This window comes from Sparus aurata, chromosome 9, assembly GCF_900880675.1.
Source record: "Sparus aurata chromosome 9, fSpaAur1.1, whole genome shotgun sequence".
Taxonomy (NCBI): Eukaryota; Metazoa; Chordata; class Actinopteri; order Spariformes; family Sparidae; genus Sparus; species Sparus aurata.
The window spans coordinates 13,696,227-13,712,850 of NC_044195.1; the positions used below are offsets into that span (position 1 = coordinate 13,696,227).

Sequence of the window (16,624 nt, forward strand, 5' to 3'; positions counted from 1 at the left end):
ACAGAAACTGTAAGTTGCCCTTTAATTTTCTTTTGATTGATAAATAACTTGATTGATCGATCGTTGTGGCACTAGTGGAAACGAGATGTTAAAATTGAAAATCCTCTCTGCGAATAACAACAGCCAAAACAAATGTGTTGAAACAAGCCAGACTGTTTTGATCACGTCCTTTTCAACATTACATTTAGATAATAAGCAACAAGCGTGCTGCACTAGAGAACTAGAACTTGTTCGATCTCTTGGGTCAGTCAGTCTGCAGACTACATAAATACAAGATCGAATCTATCCCATATCTTTCTCTTCTATCTGTATCTTCTACTAACAAACCTTAAGTTCACCTGAGGAAAACGCTCCCATGTTTTAATAGTAGCATATGACGTAGACTGTATCTGCAGATATGACTGTAATGATCAGCAGTTCAACCCTCGCACATGGAATATGTGGCATTTTGAATTTTAATATCATCTTTGTTTTCGGTTGCGTGTTTGTGCCTAAACATAATTTGAGCAAAGAGAGCATAAATCTATCGGCGTGTATTGTCTATTGTACTTGAGCTCTATACCGTATCCTAGGCGGGAGCTAATTTGGAGATCTGCTTTGGAGTCCCATTGTTTGACACAGTGGAGTGCACACTAGGGTCAGCTTCGAGACAAACAGGTGAGCGTGCTGGAGAGGCGAGAGACGGCTGAAGGTCACGGAGATATGCCGAAGGAATGTAGTTCACACACCGCAGGGCTGAAGATAGGTTGGGTGGAGGGGTGGTGTAAATAAGAGCAACAGATAAGGAGGTGAGCACACGCTGAATAAAACATTCTCTGATTCCTCACCCTCCCTCCAGCTGTCTCCCCCGTCCCTAGCGAATGTGTGATACCATCCGTTCAATAAGACCTCATCAGTTTAATAGGGCTCTCATACACCTTCCAGTCGCTTTCTTTGTGTGTGTGTGTGTGTGTGTGTGTGTGTTTGGGGCTTTTGGTTGGCTGTAGCTATTGTTCTGCAACACCCACAAGTTGCTCTCATTGGTCCAGCTGCTGATGAAGCCCATATATCTCTCTCTCTGCCAAAACTGACAGCATCCTGGGCTCTTTGTAGGCAGCAAAGTAGGAGAGAAGACTTTTCCACCTCACTGCAAGTCTGTGACAGGTTTACTTTCACTTCGGTAAGTTGATATCCTGCGTGTTTGTGGCGCCCGCTTTGGTCTCTTTTTTTCCTCTCGAGAGCAGAGTGAGATGTTGTGTTCTGTTGTTATGCTGTCCAGCAGAAGTAGTCAGAGACGCGATATCTTAACAGATAACTTCAAAGCGATTTGATTTAGTCGCATTTTAATATCCGCAGTGTTTTGTGTACAAAGTTAGATATTTTTGTAATTAGTTTTGGGAGACTCCCAGGCTCATTTTCTCCCAATCAGTGAAAACATTTTTTTTTTTTCCAAAGCTTTATTGACTTGGTAGGAATAATCCATCACGAGGAGTCAGTTTGCGCCGAGTTTCATCAGAGCGATCATATAGTTTCTGTACATAAAGTTCCAGTCGCTGTTTCATTTTCTCCAGCACACTCAGGGACATCGTGAGAACTGAGATGAGACATTGATTTTCCCTCTCTTTTTCAGACTTAAACCTTCAACAGCTGGTTAACATTCTCTGCAGTTACTTTAGGACCTTCCCTCTGTAAGTCTTAACAACCAAGGCCAGACAGGCATCAATTCATCTTTAGCGAGATGTTGCAATCCAGAGATTTAAAGCAGAGGGGGAAACAGTTAAGACATAAAATGGGTACCTTTAAAAAAAAAAAAAAGAATAAAAATATGACTGCCATTTCATATTAACAACAGAATTAAGTTAATTGGCCAGATTCACACAGACTTGAATCAATTAGTGGCTCTAAATATGCTGTGTCAAAACGATAACATACAGCTCAACAGAGATAGCATAATATGTATTGTAGAGGCAAATAGGCAGAAAATAGAGATAAACAACAGCTGGATAATAAACAGTGATATATAAAGAGGGTGCTGGTGTGATTGGCAGCTGGTCTGTTCAAACATCTGTCAGCGCCAACCATTTTTCGGTGGTACAGTAACGATTTGTTCATTTTATACATATTCTTCTATGTTTATCTGATGGTGCATGAAGTTTATGTAAATACCGCCCACGTGAACTTTAATGAGGTTTTCCTCAATTAACCCATTGACTAATGGGTAACTAATTAATTTCTGCTGTGCCTGTGTGCTTACCCTATTCTGGTAGTCAGCATCAAGTGGCAGACATGATTTGATCAGGACGTTTCAGCCTGACTTATTCACAGTCTCGATTTGACATTTGCTTTGTCTGACAATGGATGAATTTACCTACATTTTTATGAAACACCAGTCAAAATGTTGTTTTTAGTTATTTTTTTCACTGTGAATTCAGAAGCTCAGGAAGTTAAGTTGCGTTATTATCAAGAGATGTACTTGGATGTTTTCGACTTCCATATGATTTGTTTGTCTACATCTGACCATTCCTAAGCAAACTACAGCCACTTATTATAATATTGTCCATATTATATAATAATTCTATATTTCATTTACTGACCATGTGGATGTGTCCAAGAAAGTTTAGAGTAAGTAGAAAGGTTACTAAATCCTAACAGAGGACATTGGAGCAAAAGTGACTTTTAGTATATTATCCACTGACCGTGAACATTGCCGGCTGGCTGTTACATGATTTTTTTTTTTAAATCATATGGATAGGATTAGCGATTCAAAGGTTTAAATGTCTTTTTAGGACAAGTTAAGAAAGTTACATTTAAATATTCACTTTGAAAAAGAGGACAGCAACAAAAAAAAAAGGGCGGATTAGCCTACATGACATATAAAACAATAATAAAAGCCCACTTAAGCAGTGACATAAAACAGTCAAGAATCTAAAAAAATCTACTTTGATTTGAACGTTATAATGTTTGTCACGTTAGATACATTGATATAGTACTGAATTGATGATTGAGCACATGGATGGATTTTTTTCTTTGTATCTTTCTTACCTTTTGTAACCTTTCTTAACTCCCCCTCCTTCTTCCCCCCACTTTCCTCTCCGAGTCTTCCAGTCCTCTCTATTCCCAGCCTGTCCCTAGTCAAGCAGAGAATCGATTTCTAAACAGGCGAGGCTCTGGGGACCGAGCAGAGAACCATTATTGGCCTCATTTAGGCTCCATTGCCACCACGATGGCTCCTTTAGACAATAGGATAGACTCTGTCATGGATACCAAAGCGTAAATGCACATTCCAGCTGAAAACCGCTCAGGCCAGCATTTCCTGTCTTCAGGGAGCTTTGTTTCAAGAAACTGCTGTCGGTTTGAGAGGATGGACCGCAGTGCCTCTCCACACACCACTAATATAGGCACATCCAGCACATTTCACAGCCGCAGGCGAGATAGGACAGGAATATAGCAAATGTATGGGTTTTTTTTTTTTTTTTTTTCGTGCTATATACACTGCATGCCACCTTTCCCTTTTTCATCACCACCATAGTTTTTTGTTGCAGTCTGCAACATATGGCAATGTGTTTCTACTCCAGACTGCTGATTCCTCATCAGGGGACTGTGTTCCTCTATAGCAGCTATGTGTCTGTCAGGCAGCTGAAGCGTGCAAAGCCAATCACGACACTCTTTCTCTTTCTAGGATTGAAAGGCTTCAGGAAAGCTCCTGCAATTCCAGTTACAGTTTATCCGAGACAGGGATGCATTATGTCTTGACAAAACTAAGCTGATGGAGGTGAAAGATCCACTCCTGGGTTGTGTTACAGCGTCCCCAGAACCACATAAATACCCTCAGGCTCCCAGTTTGTTTCTAAATATACAAATTTGTGAATGCCTGTTACACTAATGTCATCCAGTAATAAATCTCAGAGTCTGGAAGATGGCAAGCGTGTGGTTGCATGAGAGGGAAGGCAATGTGATGCTCCAGAGCCCTGAGGTGCAGGACAGATACATGCACCCTACTAAGTATAAACCAGAGCAACCGTTTGGACACAACATAATGGAGAAATTTCCCTTTAAAGATGGTCTGAGGTGGATGTATTTGATCTCACAGAACAGCCGAGAGTTGAATCAATAGTAGGTTTGTTCCTGAGAGTCAACATGTTTGGCATGCACAAATGGATACACATCGTCAGTCCCTGCAGAAAATAACGGTTACACACTCAGAAAACTCTGTTGGCATCACACTGAACACTTGGATGCCCTCTAATAGCAGCTGTCAATATCAGACTGCAATTTGGCAAATGAAGGGCATTTTGTTCCCCGACTAGTAAAATAAGAATCTATATGAACTAATCAATAACCATTTGGAGGTATTTTTATTTACTTAAGTTGATGAGAGGATACAATGTTGCACATCTACAAAGCCCAGCTCAGTTGCTCGGCTACATGATTCACCTCACTTCACATATGTGTTGTGGGAGTGTGTTTTTAGGCCTCTCAAGGGCTGAAAAAGAAAAGAGATGGGAAGAGATCGAAATGCATTACACTGTATAGGAACCCATTTACACTTGGTATTTAAATGTGATCTTCATCTGGATATCCACATAAGGAAAAACACATGTTAATGCAACATGTACAAATTTTTGGAGTGTGATCAGATCTACCTGACCACAACTGGAAGCTGTCTTATACTGTGTTCAGATATAAGGTGGATGAAAACACAATTTGTACAACGTGCCGGCATCCCTACTCAACATAATACTAACTAAAGATATTCAGATTATTGTAGTTGTTTAGATTCAGAGAGCGAGCAAGCAAGAAAGTTGATAAGGACACGCCTCTGTGCCTATTCAACAGAACTGCTTGAAAAATGATGGCAAAAGTTACTTGGTTAGGTCTCGGGAACTAAAATGCAAGGTTAGGTTCAGGGAACTCAAATGTTTGGTTAGGTTTAGGCACTAAAAAATACCAGGGAATACTAAGTAAAGCATGGTTTTGGCTTAAAAGAGACCCTTTCACAACATTAACCATTACCTGGTTAGGTTTAAGCATCACAAAATTCTTGGTTGGGTTTAGGAAGCGAAGATACTGGGTTAAGTCTAGGGAACCAAAAAACTTGGTATGGTTTAGGGAATCAAAATCCTTGATTAGATTTAGGCAACAAAAATACTTGGAAATGCCAATGAAAGCATGTTTTTCACAACATTAAACGTGTGTTTGAAAGGATAACTCTCCCATGTGCTTATTTTTCCGGTCTTTGTCCCGAGTTGCCTGTAACATGATAAAAATGTGATTTGTCAGTTTTGGTCCTGGTGTAATAATAATTGTGATTTTCCCAGAAGAACACCAACATCATAATATCAGATGGTGCATATCTAGACACAGATCCCATTCTAAAGTGTAAATGGGGTGTGACTCCATCTGGTGTATATGCAACTTCTTATGATAATCATCGATAATTATGTGTTATAATTATTATTCCTTTAGGACAATATGCACAATAATTTAAAAGAGCTTTTACCCTATTTGAAGTTCAAAGGACACTTGCATTGAATTGTGTTAAATAATGGAATATTCCTGTGACCTAAACCAGTTTGCTAACAGCCTGTGTGTATGGGTCTGTGCTCGTGTTTGAGAGTGTTTTTTCTTGTTGGTCTGCGTGTGAGTGGTGGTCCAGCTGCCCCCAGTGGGATGTGTACACTAAATGGGTGAGGAGAGCGTTGGACCCTGCTCTCCATCAAAGGCAGTATTGACTGGAAGCATGAGAGTGTCTCCGCAGCCAGTCATCCTTGGACAGCTGACAATGGGCCTGGGCACCGGGGGGATAAGGCTGAAAGCAATCAACAACCACTAGAGGAAAAGGCTTCACTGCTGGTGGAATGTTTCTGAACTCAGACCTCATTCGCAAAAAACATCGCTCTGCTCTTGACCAATCATGTGCAAATGGCTCTAGTTTGCCTTGAAGCTCTTTTAATTAATTATGTACAGGGCGTTGCACTTTATGTGCCCAAATGTGCTTTTTTTTTTTAAGTGCATACAGTATCTGTGTGTCTACGTCCAGAGCTATTCTGGGGATTGGCTCACAATCGTGTGGTAATTAATCTCACTCAGTGAAGAGGTGCATGTTGGGACTGAGGCAGGGCTTAGCTCGCCGCACCTTGCTCGTTAACTTTAACCACCTATGGCCAGCCTCTGGAGATTAACGAGGGCTGCCCATGGTCAAAAGCGGTCAAATGTGTTTTAACGAATGCTCGTGCAGCCTACCACCAAGCCTATTTTTTTTTTTATTCTGAGGCAGTGATTCGCATTACTGCCGCAGAAGAACACTCATGGGACCTGACTCACACTGTGACACATCTGGCAAATGGCAGAGGAAACACACAGGCGCGTACACAAACAGACACACACATCCACACACTCGCCACATGGCACAGGCGCAGGAACAGGTAGACATACAGTGAGCAGAGTTGCAGTATGCGGTGCCATTTACTAGCAATCCCAGCATGAATCTGTTTGACACAGTGACACACAGAAACACCTATGACTCACTCACTTGTTGTGTATGTGTGTGTGGGTGTGTCTCTGCGCCTTCTGTGCGTATACAACTCGTCTTTGTGTTTGACTCTGGACGCTACAGTACAGATGGAGACAGAATAACAATGACAGTGTGAGAGTTGCATCTGCACACAAACATACTTTCTGACTTTCCCAAGTAATCGCTTGGTGTTTGACTCCAGTGTTGAGGGGGCGCCGTACCATCAGTCAGTTTACGTGTGCCTCAGAGCCTAGCTTCAAAGGTTACTGCTCATGTATATGAATAATGTAGTATTCCACAGAACGGAGGATGGTATGCATATACCCTGTAAATACAAATTCTCATCTCATGACACCAGGAATGTGATCTGAATACAGCCGGAGTATTTTTCCACCTGCCCAATCCTCATTTAATATTCAACAGTTATTACTCATGCAATATTGATCAAAAACCACTACTGGTCTTGTAATGTGCGTGTGAGAGAAAGGTTAATTCCTTGTATTTGCAGCGGTGTGCACAGAGCAGTTCACCCAGCTCTGCGACCTTACTATAACTCAGCAGAGATGGATGTAACAGATCTGTGTGTTTCTCCACAAACACTTGCCTTAATGAGCCTTTTTACGCTGATGGATTAACAGAACAAACCTTTATGAAAAGCAGTAGGACCGTTTGATATTGTTTTCAACAGTGAGGCAGACTTTCTGAAGTGGTTTTCAGGAAAAAATAGAGTTTTTACAAACACTGCTAAATCAAATTAAAGCAGATTGTGTATTACAGTCAAAACACTAGATGGCATAGTGAATATTTCCCAAACCAGATGAACACCAACGACACAGAGAAGCGTTTCAGACGAATATTTTTTCCCTGTCTGCATTTCTGGTCCTGTCAGGGCACAGAGCCACGTCTAGTGAATGCTATGAAGACATACTTTACCTAAGACTACAGCTCAGGCTGCCTTCAAATTGGATTAAATCCTTAAATCACATGATCAATCATCCACAGCTCGCTGTGCCAAGATGGCGGAGTGGTTTCCCTCTCCTTCTTAAAATGGCACAACTGCATTCAATAGCAACGGTAACGGAGCTGCCTGCGGGTTTTAGGTTCGGCTTGTTATTTATGATTGCTTGCGTCCTGTTCAGTTTGGAGAGATAACATGAATTAGGAAATGAGGGTAACAAAGCCACAGTCACACAACACATGCACACAGCAGAGGGAGTGTGCCAGAAACAAATAGCGTGAGGTGATAATTGAATTTGGGAAACATTAAGGGAAGATGGGAGGAGATACAGCTATCCTGGGAGATGCAGTCCCATAACAATGGCAACAGACTGTAAATTCCTCTGCTCCTCCGTCAGGGCGAGTCAGCAGGCGGTGCAGGGCCATGCCCCTCATTTTTCTGGCTAAAAAGCAGCAGGCAAACGGCATGTGTGCTACTGTGTGCATGCTTCATGCATCGCTGAAGCGTGGACATCATGCCATGCCGCTGTGTGTGCCTCCTCAAACACACCTGCTCCTGACGCCTCAGAGATAAAAGCTTGGCTGTGGTTCACCGTATACGAGCAGCGCCAGAGTGTTGCATTGCAAGAAGAATATAGATCTGCGCTACTTCTTACCTCTGCACAGCCCAGCTGCATAGCTTTTTATTAGTTGGGCATGTGTTTGATTTTGCATTTGGAGGTGTCAGAGATATTTGCAATGATCTGTGTCTTCTCTGCATGGCTGTTTTTTTTCCCCATGTTGCCCTGGAAACAATAAAACTTATATCAGGGTTAGGTCAAACACAGCTTGATGAGAGTCAGATTAGTCACTCTTGTTGAAATTTTCCTTGAATGTTTACATAAAATCACTCGATCCTTCTGTTATATGAAGCCATGGCCTTTTAGGGGAAAGAGCCTTGGAAGTGACTATTGTACCCTTTTCACACTGGACATAAAACCCACTAACAACAACTAACAAATTTCCACCCCTTTTTCAGCACAAAGCTATGACTCACGTTGAAGTATAGGATGTTGGAACATAAATAGTTCAAGCAGCACTCCAACACTCTTCAGTCAGCGTTGAGTTAAGAGAGAAACTGATGGAAAAGATATAAAAAAATAACGCTCACTGGCCTTCATGCGGCTCCAGTGTTCCGAGTTGTCAGTCCGTGACGTGAAACGATACACACTAGAGCAAAAATCAGAAGGGCAAACTCCCCTGAGGGGCAGTGAGGAAAAAACACTCAATTGCCTATTTTAAGCGGGTTTAGCCATGTTTTAAAAACCTGCATGTACTTGTTAATTTAGGTGTTAAAATGATAATACTCAAGAACCCTCAAGAGTGGTGTGATACAGGTTTAACTTTACCCTCCAATTGTTAATATCTACATTTTTTCCCTGGAATTGATCCGAGAAAGGCTCAGGCTTTACTGAGTCTACAGCCTGATGTTTAATGTGTGTAAATACCTTTACCACAGCCGTCCGTTAACAAACAGCTTGTCCGGCCTCTACTGAGAATTGAGGATTGACCTGTTTCAACCCTTTGAAGTTGCATTTTTCAAGTGCCATTGTGCAGCAGTTTCAACCTTTTCGTGGCCAGAATGCCGGGAATGGAGGGGGAGTGCAGACGGAGGAGAGGTGAGGGGAGACGAGGTGTGTTGGGTGTTTGTTGGACTTGTCCATGGCGCACAATGCCCCTCTATGTATGAGGATGGTGAGCTGGTGATGTCATGGCTGGCAGGACCCAAAAACCCACTGAGCTTGTGAAGGCGTGACATGATTGGGACAAAGAGGAGAGTCGCCGGCATTGTTCTGTTGAATCAGTCCGTGACGGGGGGCAGCTCTCCAGCCTGAAGCCAGAGAAACACAAACTGTCAATCATTAATGTTAGGTAAAACTATTTATTTAAGAAGCTTCAAATTAGCTTTTTTGGTTGGCGATTTGGTTTGCTCTTTGTGGTTAGCTTACACTGTGTAGAGAGGGTCTACAGAATAAGTAGCCATGCAGCAAGAATCCCTGGTTGGAATTGAACCTGCGATTCTGCAGTCATGGTGTGGGTCTTTGACCACGACATGAACCAAAATGGAATTATGGATCTTATTTTGGGTTTGAACCCAGTGTGGTTTCTGGAGTCAGTCCTGGTGGAAGTCGCTGTAAATCACCTCTGTGCTATGTTCCTTCATGTCAAACTAACGTGGCTGCAGAGCCTGGTTCCATTTCTGGTGTCCATTATGGTGCAACTCCCCACCAGCATTCCCTGCTGGGTCCCCCTCTGTTCAAGGCCCGGAAACCTCCTCCTGTCGGTCCAAAGCTCCTGTGCTAGCGGTGTAAGCACTAACAGCTAACAGCAGCTGCAGTTGGCACTAATTAGCTGTTGGTCTGTTGATATGCTGCCGCCCTATTTTTTTGGGAATATGAATTTTTGGGCAAATCTTACATATTGCACCTTTAAGGGAAATGTTATGATGAACAATGTTGACATCACTTATCATCTTGAAGAGAGAGAAAGGCAGCAAGTTAACTCAACTTAAGGCTCAATACAGCTGTCTCTAATATCAATATTTGTGTTTCGAAGCTTGAGTGATAATTATGGGTGCACATTTGAAGCCTCAGTAGAGTGGGGTCATTATGTACTTATATACTTTGTTGTCGTAATAACGAGTCTGATGCAAGACAATTACAGGCATCAGTCACTGTCTCCCCCTCCAACGTCTCAAAAGTCAACTTGATGTGCGAGTAAGTGCAATGAGGGTCCAGCTCGTCACAGTCTGGGGATCACGGGTCCGCATTTCTGCAAGCGGGGCAGAAATGCTCCCTCGCTGGTCATTATGTGGATTTGAGACCAGTCGAACGCTACGAGGAGCTCCATTTCTCGCTCTTTATCAGTCGGTTGCCACTTTTTCTCGGTCCAGCCGATGCAATGTCTTGTCTCTGCTGAATTTGGACTTTGATTTCCATGGCAACGATATAAGCTTCAAAGCATTAGGTTCTGTAAAGCTAGAAAAACGAGAGCTGCCAGGGCTAAGGAAATTTGCAAAAAGCAGGGAATAAGGTTATCCACTAGTATTTTCCGAGGAAGTAACAATGGAAAACTAAATATGCAGACACAATGGTGATATTGTCTGTTTCTCTTTTTCTCTCTCTTTATCGCTCTTCTGCTCGTGGGTGTGTGATTATGGTCTCAGTGAAATTCCCCTATGCCTCTTGACTTTCCAATTTCTCACTCTTGTCATTGTGTATTTGGTTGCTGCGTGTGCCTCCATTATGCTTGTCTCGTTACATTTCTGGGGCAGTATCGTAGCAATGGTAAGAGGATGTATTTACGTTAAAAAGGGGGTTATGATCTTTATAAACTGAGGACTCCGAAAATCTGAACCAACCTCTAAAGGAATTGGGACCTATGAGAGTGTTTCTGCTTGGTGATTTGTGTGCTCACATGGCCATAAACTGACCGTGGATATTACAACTGGGGCTAAAAATTAGACGCCTACCTGCTTATCGGCAAGTGATTTTAAAGGCCTTTTAGCCGAACAAAGAGGAGCCAATCCTTTAGCTGTGGAATTTGCCAGAATGTTATTGGCAGAGCAGTGTTTATCGACTGAACGTCGTTTCCTAGTAGAATGTGATTGAGGAGCAGAGAAAGGCTTCTTTTCACAGCAGGCCTTGCAAGTATCGTGTAAACACACACTGAGAGAGGCTCCTTTCATTAGCTATGCTAATCTGGAGTGCACGTGACTTGCCACAGAGTGCAGGGTCCCTCATGGCTCTGGCTCTCTGCGCCATTGGTTTGTGTCTCCAAAGGCCAGGGTCCTCGTTCTGTGCTTTCTGGTTCATTGGGTTAATTTGCTGAATGTATTGCGTTCTCCTTTTTCTCATAGTTAGACTGACAGAAACACGGATCTGGCCGTTGGTGAATCTGCTCCTCCCGATCACTGTGTTCTGTTCGGTTGTCTTGTATTTCTGGACACACACAGCTACCCAGACTGGCAGCTTTAGCAGAGTGAGAGCTTCGATTGTGCCGCGATCTGTCACCTTTTGTCCCTCTGTCGCCGTCTATGCTTATAACGAAACAAAGCAAACAAGGCAGTGGGTGTCTGCTCAACACATTTGGAGATGCCCTCATTCGCTTTGTTGCCTAGAGTTAGATAAGAAGATTGGTACCACACACATATCAGTATTCTAAAAATGAACCCACTGAAAGCAGCCAGCGAACCTAGCTGAGCAGTAAGATTGAAAACCGCTCTGTCCAAAGGGAACAGAATCTCCTGTAACCTGTAAAGCTTCATTTTCTTTTGGTTTTTGTTTTATTGCTCAGCCTGCAAGTGTACCAACCAGCAGCGACTGGGAAGGAACTGGTCTAAACCAAGAAATTGTTGCTTTTTGAGCTTTATAGCCTGGTTCCACCACAGGTGACGCCATAAGTTCGACCAGAAACACTGCAGCATGTTTCAGACTCATCCGCTCTACTCAGTTTAAAAAATGCATCTAGTCTATTTTTGACGGAAGTGGCATCGAGCAACACAAAACAGTGCAGCGAGTCCGTTCTCAAAATAAAACACCCTGCGCAGACTTCAGATCGTGAAAACAGACAAAAACAAGAAAGAAAAGTGACCAAAATAACCAAATCTGACAATCTGGAGTCAATAAAATTGGGACGTGTAAAACTCTCAGCTGTCTCTTCTGAAACACGTCCAGTCGCGATGTTGGTGGAACTAAACCACGTGCAGACGCGACACCATAGAGTTGTGCCTGGTATTGACCGGCTGGTTGGTAAATTTTCCTATGTTTGCTGGCAGTATCCCCCTGGTTCCAGTCTTCACAGCCTTTTTCACAAGTGAACTCCGGACAGTATCGAGTGAATCAGATCAGGATATTGGCCACATTGGCCTGTTCGCACATGCAGCACACAATGAGATATTCGGTGTCAGACGCGTTCATGTGGGAAAAACCTATATGTATTCGGCGAGGGCAAATGTTGAGCAGTTTAAACACCATTTTCATATGTAGACAATTGTCTGCACCCTTTCACACATGTGGCTCACTCTGACTTGGACAAAGGAGCTGGCAGGGTTAAGTCCAGGGCAAATAATGCAGACATTTGTGTTCACACATACAGCTCTTCCGGGTAAACTCCAGAGTTACAGTGTACAGTGTGGCTCAAGTTAATTTAAATGTCAGCAGGGAGTGGCTTCAATGAAGTAGTACGAGAGTGGCATCAATCTTCTCTGTCTTCAGGCAAGACACAGAATAAGCTTATCATTTTCCTTTTTTTTTTTAATTTCACTTACTAATGTCTTCATTTGAGTCTTGTTTTGTCTGTAAAGCTTCCATCATAGCGAGATGAGGGTTGATTTAAAAGAGTTTTGTCATCGCCTTGCGCTGTAAGATAATAAACTCTTTCCCTGATGAGTGTGGTTTTTTTCCATTTAACATCAAATTTATACAGCGGCATCGGCTCTATTTCAGGAGCTGACTATTAGAGGGTAATTACTACATGTTAGATTATGTCATTTACTCGGGGAAGATGAGGAGTGGAGAATGAGTCACCTCCGTCAATTAATATGATATATGAGTCGATAAGGGATATGGGTGGGATATTTGCCACATCTCTGCAAGTCACAAGGTGATAATTTGAAATTCCCTTCAAGGCCTCCCGTATTTTTTAATGAAGCTGGCGATTAAAAAGTGGTGTTTCTTACACGTGTAATTATTTCTTTATTGATTCGTCAGCATCTTAGGGAATGGTTTCTCATGAAATATATCGCTGCTATGATAACCCGTCTCAATTGCAATCATGAGAGAAAATCATTACAACAAAGACCCCCCCGGGGAACGTGCAAAATGGTATGTTGATGTGGGCGTCCAAGTGGGTATCTGTGTGTGCCTGCTTGCCGTAGTGTTTGGCCTATTACAGAACATCCGTCCACACTGACACTTACTCTTGTCTAGTAGCAACAAGGAGGTACTTGATCTCATGTAGAGGCAGTGACTGATTACTCTCTTTCTCTCTCTTCTGCCATCCCTCCCTGCTCGTGTCTCCTTTCCTTCAGGCTGCGAGGACGGGGGGAAGATGAGACCTCCCAGCCCTCTGCTGATCCTGCTGTACTTCACGCTGTCCAAGAGTGTAAAGGTGGTCTCCAAGAGAGGCTCAGGTATTTAACACACTGTGTCTCTTCTCCTCTCTTGTGTGGCTTCCAATCTGAGGCCTGTGCATGCACCCAGTGTTTATTAATATGTTTCAATAATCGGTCCATTTATGTGTCTGAGTGTGTTTGTTCTGCCAACTATGAATGGCTGACGCCATCACTGATGTAATTTGGAGGCTTCTGGTAAATTTCACTGACACAACAAAATCAAACTTAATCACTTTAGTGCTGATGTTTTATGAACTTCTGCCCGCTTAGTCTGGGTCTTAAATTACAATGATTGTCACCACTGAATTGAGTTTAGCTGATGAAAAATCTTTAATTATTGTTTGTTCTTGACATTGTACTTCATGGCACACTGAACAGCTTTTCCTGCAGGCTTCAGCTGCTGTCTGGTGTCTCAGCGGCCCGTATGCCGGCGTCACATGCTTTAAAAAGTGTTGTTCAGAAAGACAATGTGCAGGTTATTGCGAGGGATGATGCCCTTCCCACTTATGTTTGAAAATGACTCACACAGAAAAATGAGAACGATGTTGGGCTATTCAGACATAAGTGTGGCATTTTTCGCCTGCGTCCCAGGTGAGCGGGTGAATTAATGAAAAGATATACACTGTAACTCTTAGAATTAGTTTGACCTACTTCAATCTAGAGAGAGTGACAGCTACCAAATGATCCAATTGCTCAGTGACTGGGTCACGAAGGGTTACTGTGAAACTCATTTTGGCCCTAAATGCCAGCAAATTGAGCATCAATTGTGAACAAATGCAAAGGTCAAGAGAGAAAATGGAGAGCAAAAAGATTGAAGGTAGAAAACTTTTCATGACAGGAATACATATTGAGATTCAGGCAGTATGTTAAAATGGGTGAATACAGACGGCCGCTACAGTGAAAAACAAAGGTCTTTCGTGTTACAGTGCAGTTTTTGCAGTCAGCTTTCGTATACTGGTCTAATGCTGGTTCCTCTTTTAAAATAATACTTTAGCGCCTGTGTGTGTACACACCGGATGTGTGTTTCGGTGTGTTTGCACGGCAGACACGAGTGAGCATGTCTGAAGATTTAAGGACTGACCTTTAGCTAAAGGTTTTATATTGAAGGAAGCGCACTCACCAAACACCGCCTCAAAGAGCAGAAGGGTAACCGAATGATTAATGTGCTTCAACCAGCAGAGACGATGGGCAATGACACAGAAAACAGACACACTTACCTGTACACTTACTAAACAAAAGGACACAAACCTGAAACTATAGACAAACCACGTTATTGTGACTATGTTAATGTGACAGCTTCAGGGACATATAATCAGCTTAAAGGCCCAGTGACATTAGAGAGTGGCACAACACGATTCATCCATGTGTCCTGATGAAATGCGTGATTTGCAACATAGCCTTGTGAGCAAGTTATGATTATTTGCTTTTGGTTAGTGTTGCAAATTCAGGTGTCAAAGGTCACTAAAGTTGGCAGCGACATGAAAAACTTGCATGGATTTTCCACTTATGGTGGCAATTGTTGGTTGTAAGTGTTTTCACCATTTCTGTGTCGAGGCCTTTACTTTATGTCTTTCACTCGACCTCCAGCTGCAAATGAAATATTGGATGAGAGTAGGCCTGAGTTCTACTATGTTGTAAATCTTCTGAATGTCTGGACATGTACAATGTACAACAGTGCCATCCTTGTTAAGGACTACAGGCCTACTAAAAGATGACTTTATGAACTTAGACACCTGTAGCGCTGTAATAAATTGTTCAGTAAATAATCATTGCTTTAATTAGCTAAAATTAGAGACAGACGATTTAGACACTGTAGGCTGAGGTCGTGTCAGTGAAAGCAGCTTATTAGCCTGATAAGGCCCTCAAGACTGTTTAAAAAAAGAATCAATGAAATATAATTGATCCAGCATTTGAGTGGCCTATCACATAATTTGTATCAAACTATGTTGCAACAAAGTGTGTAATGGCTTTGGTAATTTGTCTCATGGTTACAGAACACAGTGGCACAATAAGAGAGACATTTAATGGAACTTAACTTGATTCCTGTTCCACTATTGAGCTGTCCTTAATAGGTAATTGACTGCATTCATGTGTCTCATTAGGTATTTGTATAATCAGAGCTGTGTCATGGTTTATGTAGGACTTTGAAAGCAGAAGTATGAAGTCGCTTGTGTGCGTGTGTTCTTACACACATAAAGCTTGTGCCTATGCGCACGTTCACAGATGTGATGCGAGTGCCTGCGTGGCCGGTCCGTGGAGGATTTCCATATAGATCGGAGACAGGACAGCACATCAGATCAATCAAGTGGGTCCCTCTGGGTCCTTTGGTCAAATATCGATAGCAGTAAAGTCAATATTACCCCCCAACTGAGGGGTCAAAGGTGATGGAGAGTCACAGGGTAGTTCGGCTATTTAATGGCACTTTGAAAGGCCTCTCCGCCTGCCTGAAAGATTATAAATGGAGGCCTGCGGAAGATCAGACAAGCACACATTAAACTTGTAATCTGGGACATGGACACTGTCACTTTCCCTCTCTCGTTCTCTCTCTCCCACTCTCGCTCTCTCTTTCTTTAACACACACACACACACACACACACACACACACACACACACACGGATAAAAACTGATATCTATGGCCGCTGGTTGCAGCTTCACGGTATAGAGTGGTAGGAAATTTCACAGTAATCATTCCATGGACATTTACTAACCTTTACAGAATTGAATTCTGCTGTGATATTAGCAGTGTTGTTCAAAATTATTTTGTCAAAAAATAAAGGGTTTGTTTAATCCAAAAATACCCCTGTTTGCCTTCCTGTAAGGGTCACTGTAACTGATAATTATAAACAGATTATTATTAATAATGGTGTAATACTGTGTTCTGTGAAGTGTGATATTTTCTATTTTTGTACTGTGAAACATCCACTTTAATGGTCATTTAAATGCCCTTACAGTCTTTCTTTTTAATCCTTTCTTGGAAAATTTGCAAACGTCAAGGCTCATTTAAACTGAGCCTTTTGAC

The 16,624-nt window shown here is 42.3% G+C and overlaps 1 protein-coding gene across 8 annotated transcripts in view; it reads left to right on the top strand.

The window, feature by feature from the left end:
* The window catches only part of il1rapl1a (interleukin 1 receptor accessory protein-like 1a), a 190,268-nt gene that overhangs the window by 12,387 nt on the left and 161,257 nt on the right, over positions 1-16,624 (top strand). For 7 of the 8 annotated variants that reach the window (XM_030428809.1, XM_030428804.1, XM_030428811.1 and 4 more), the window contains exon 2: positions 13,521-13,622. In XM_030428809.1, coding sequence (XP_030284669.1) covers positions 13,541-13,622 — 82 coding nt within the window. In that variant the 5' untranslated portion in view covers positions 13,521-13,540. Of the gene's footprint in view, positions 1-1,061; positions 1,160-13,520; positions 13,623-16,624 lie in introns of those variants that run through there. The other variant, XM_030428805.1, reaches the window with a different exon arrangement.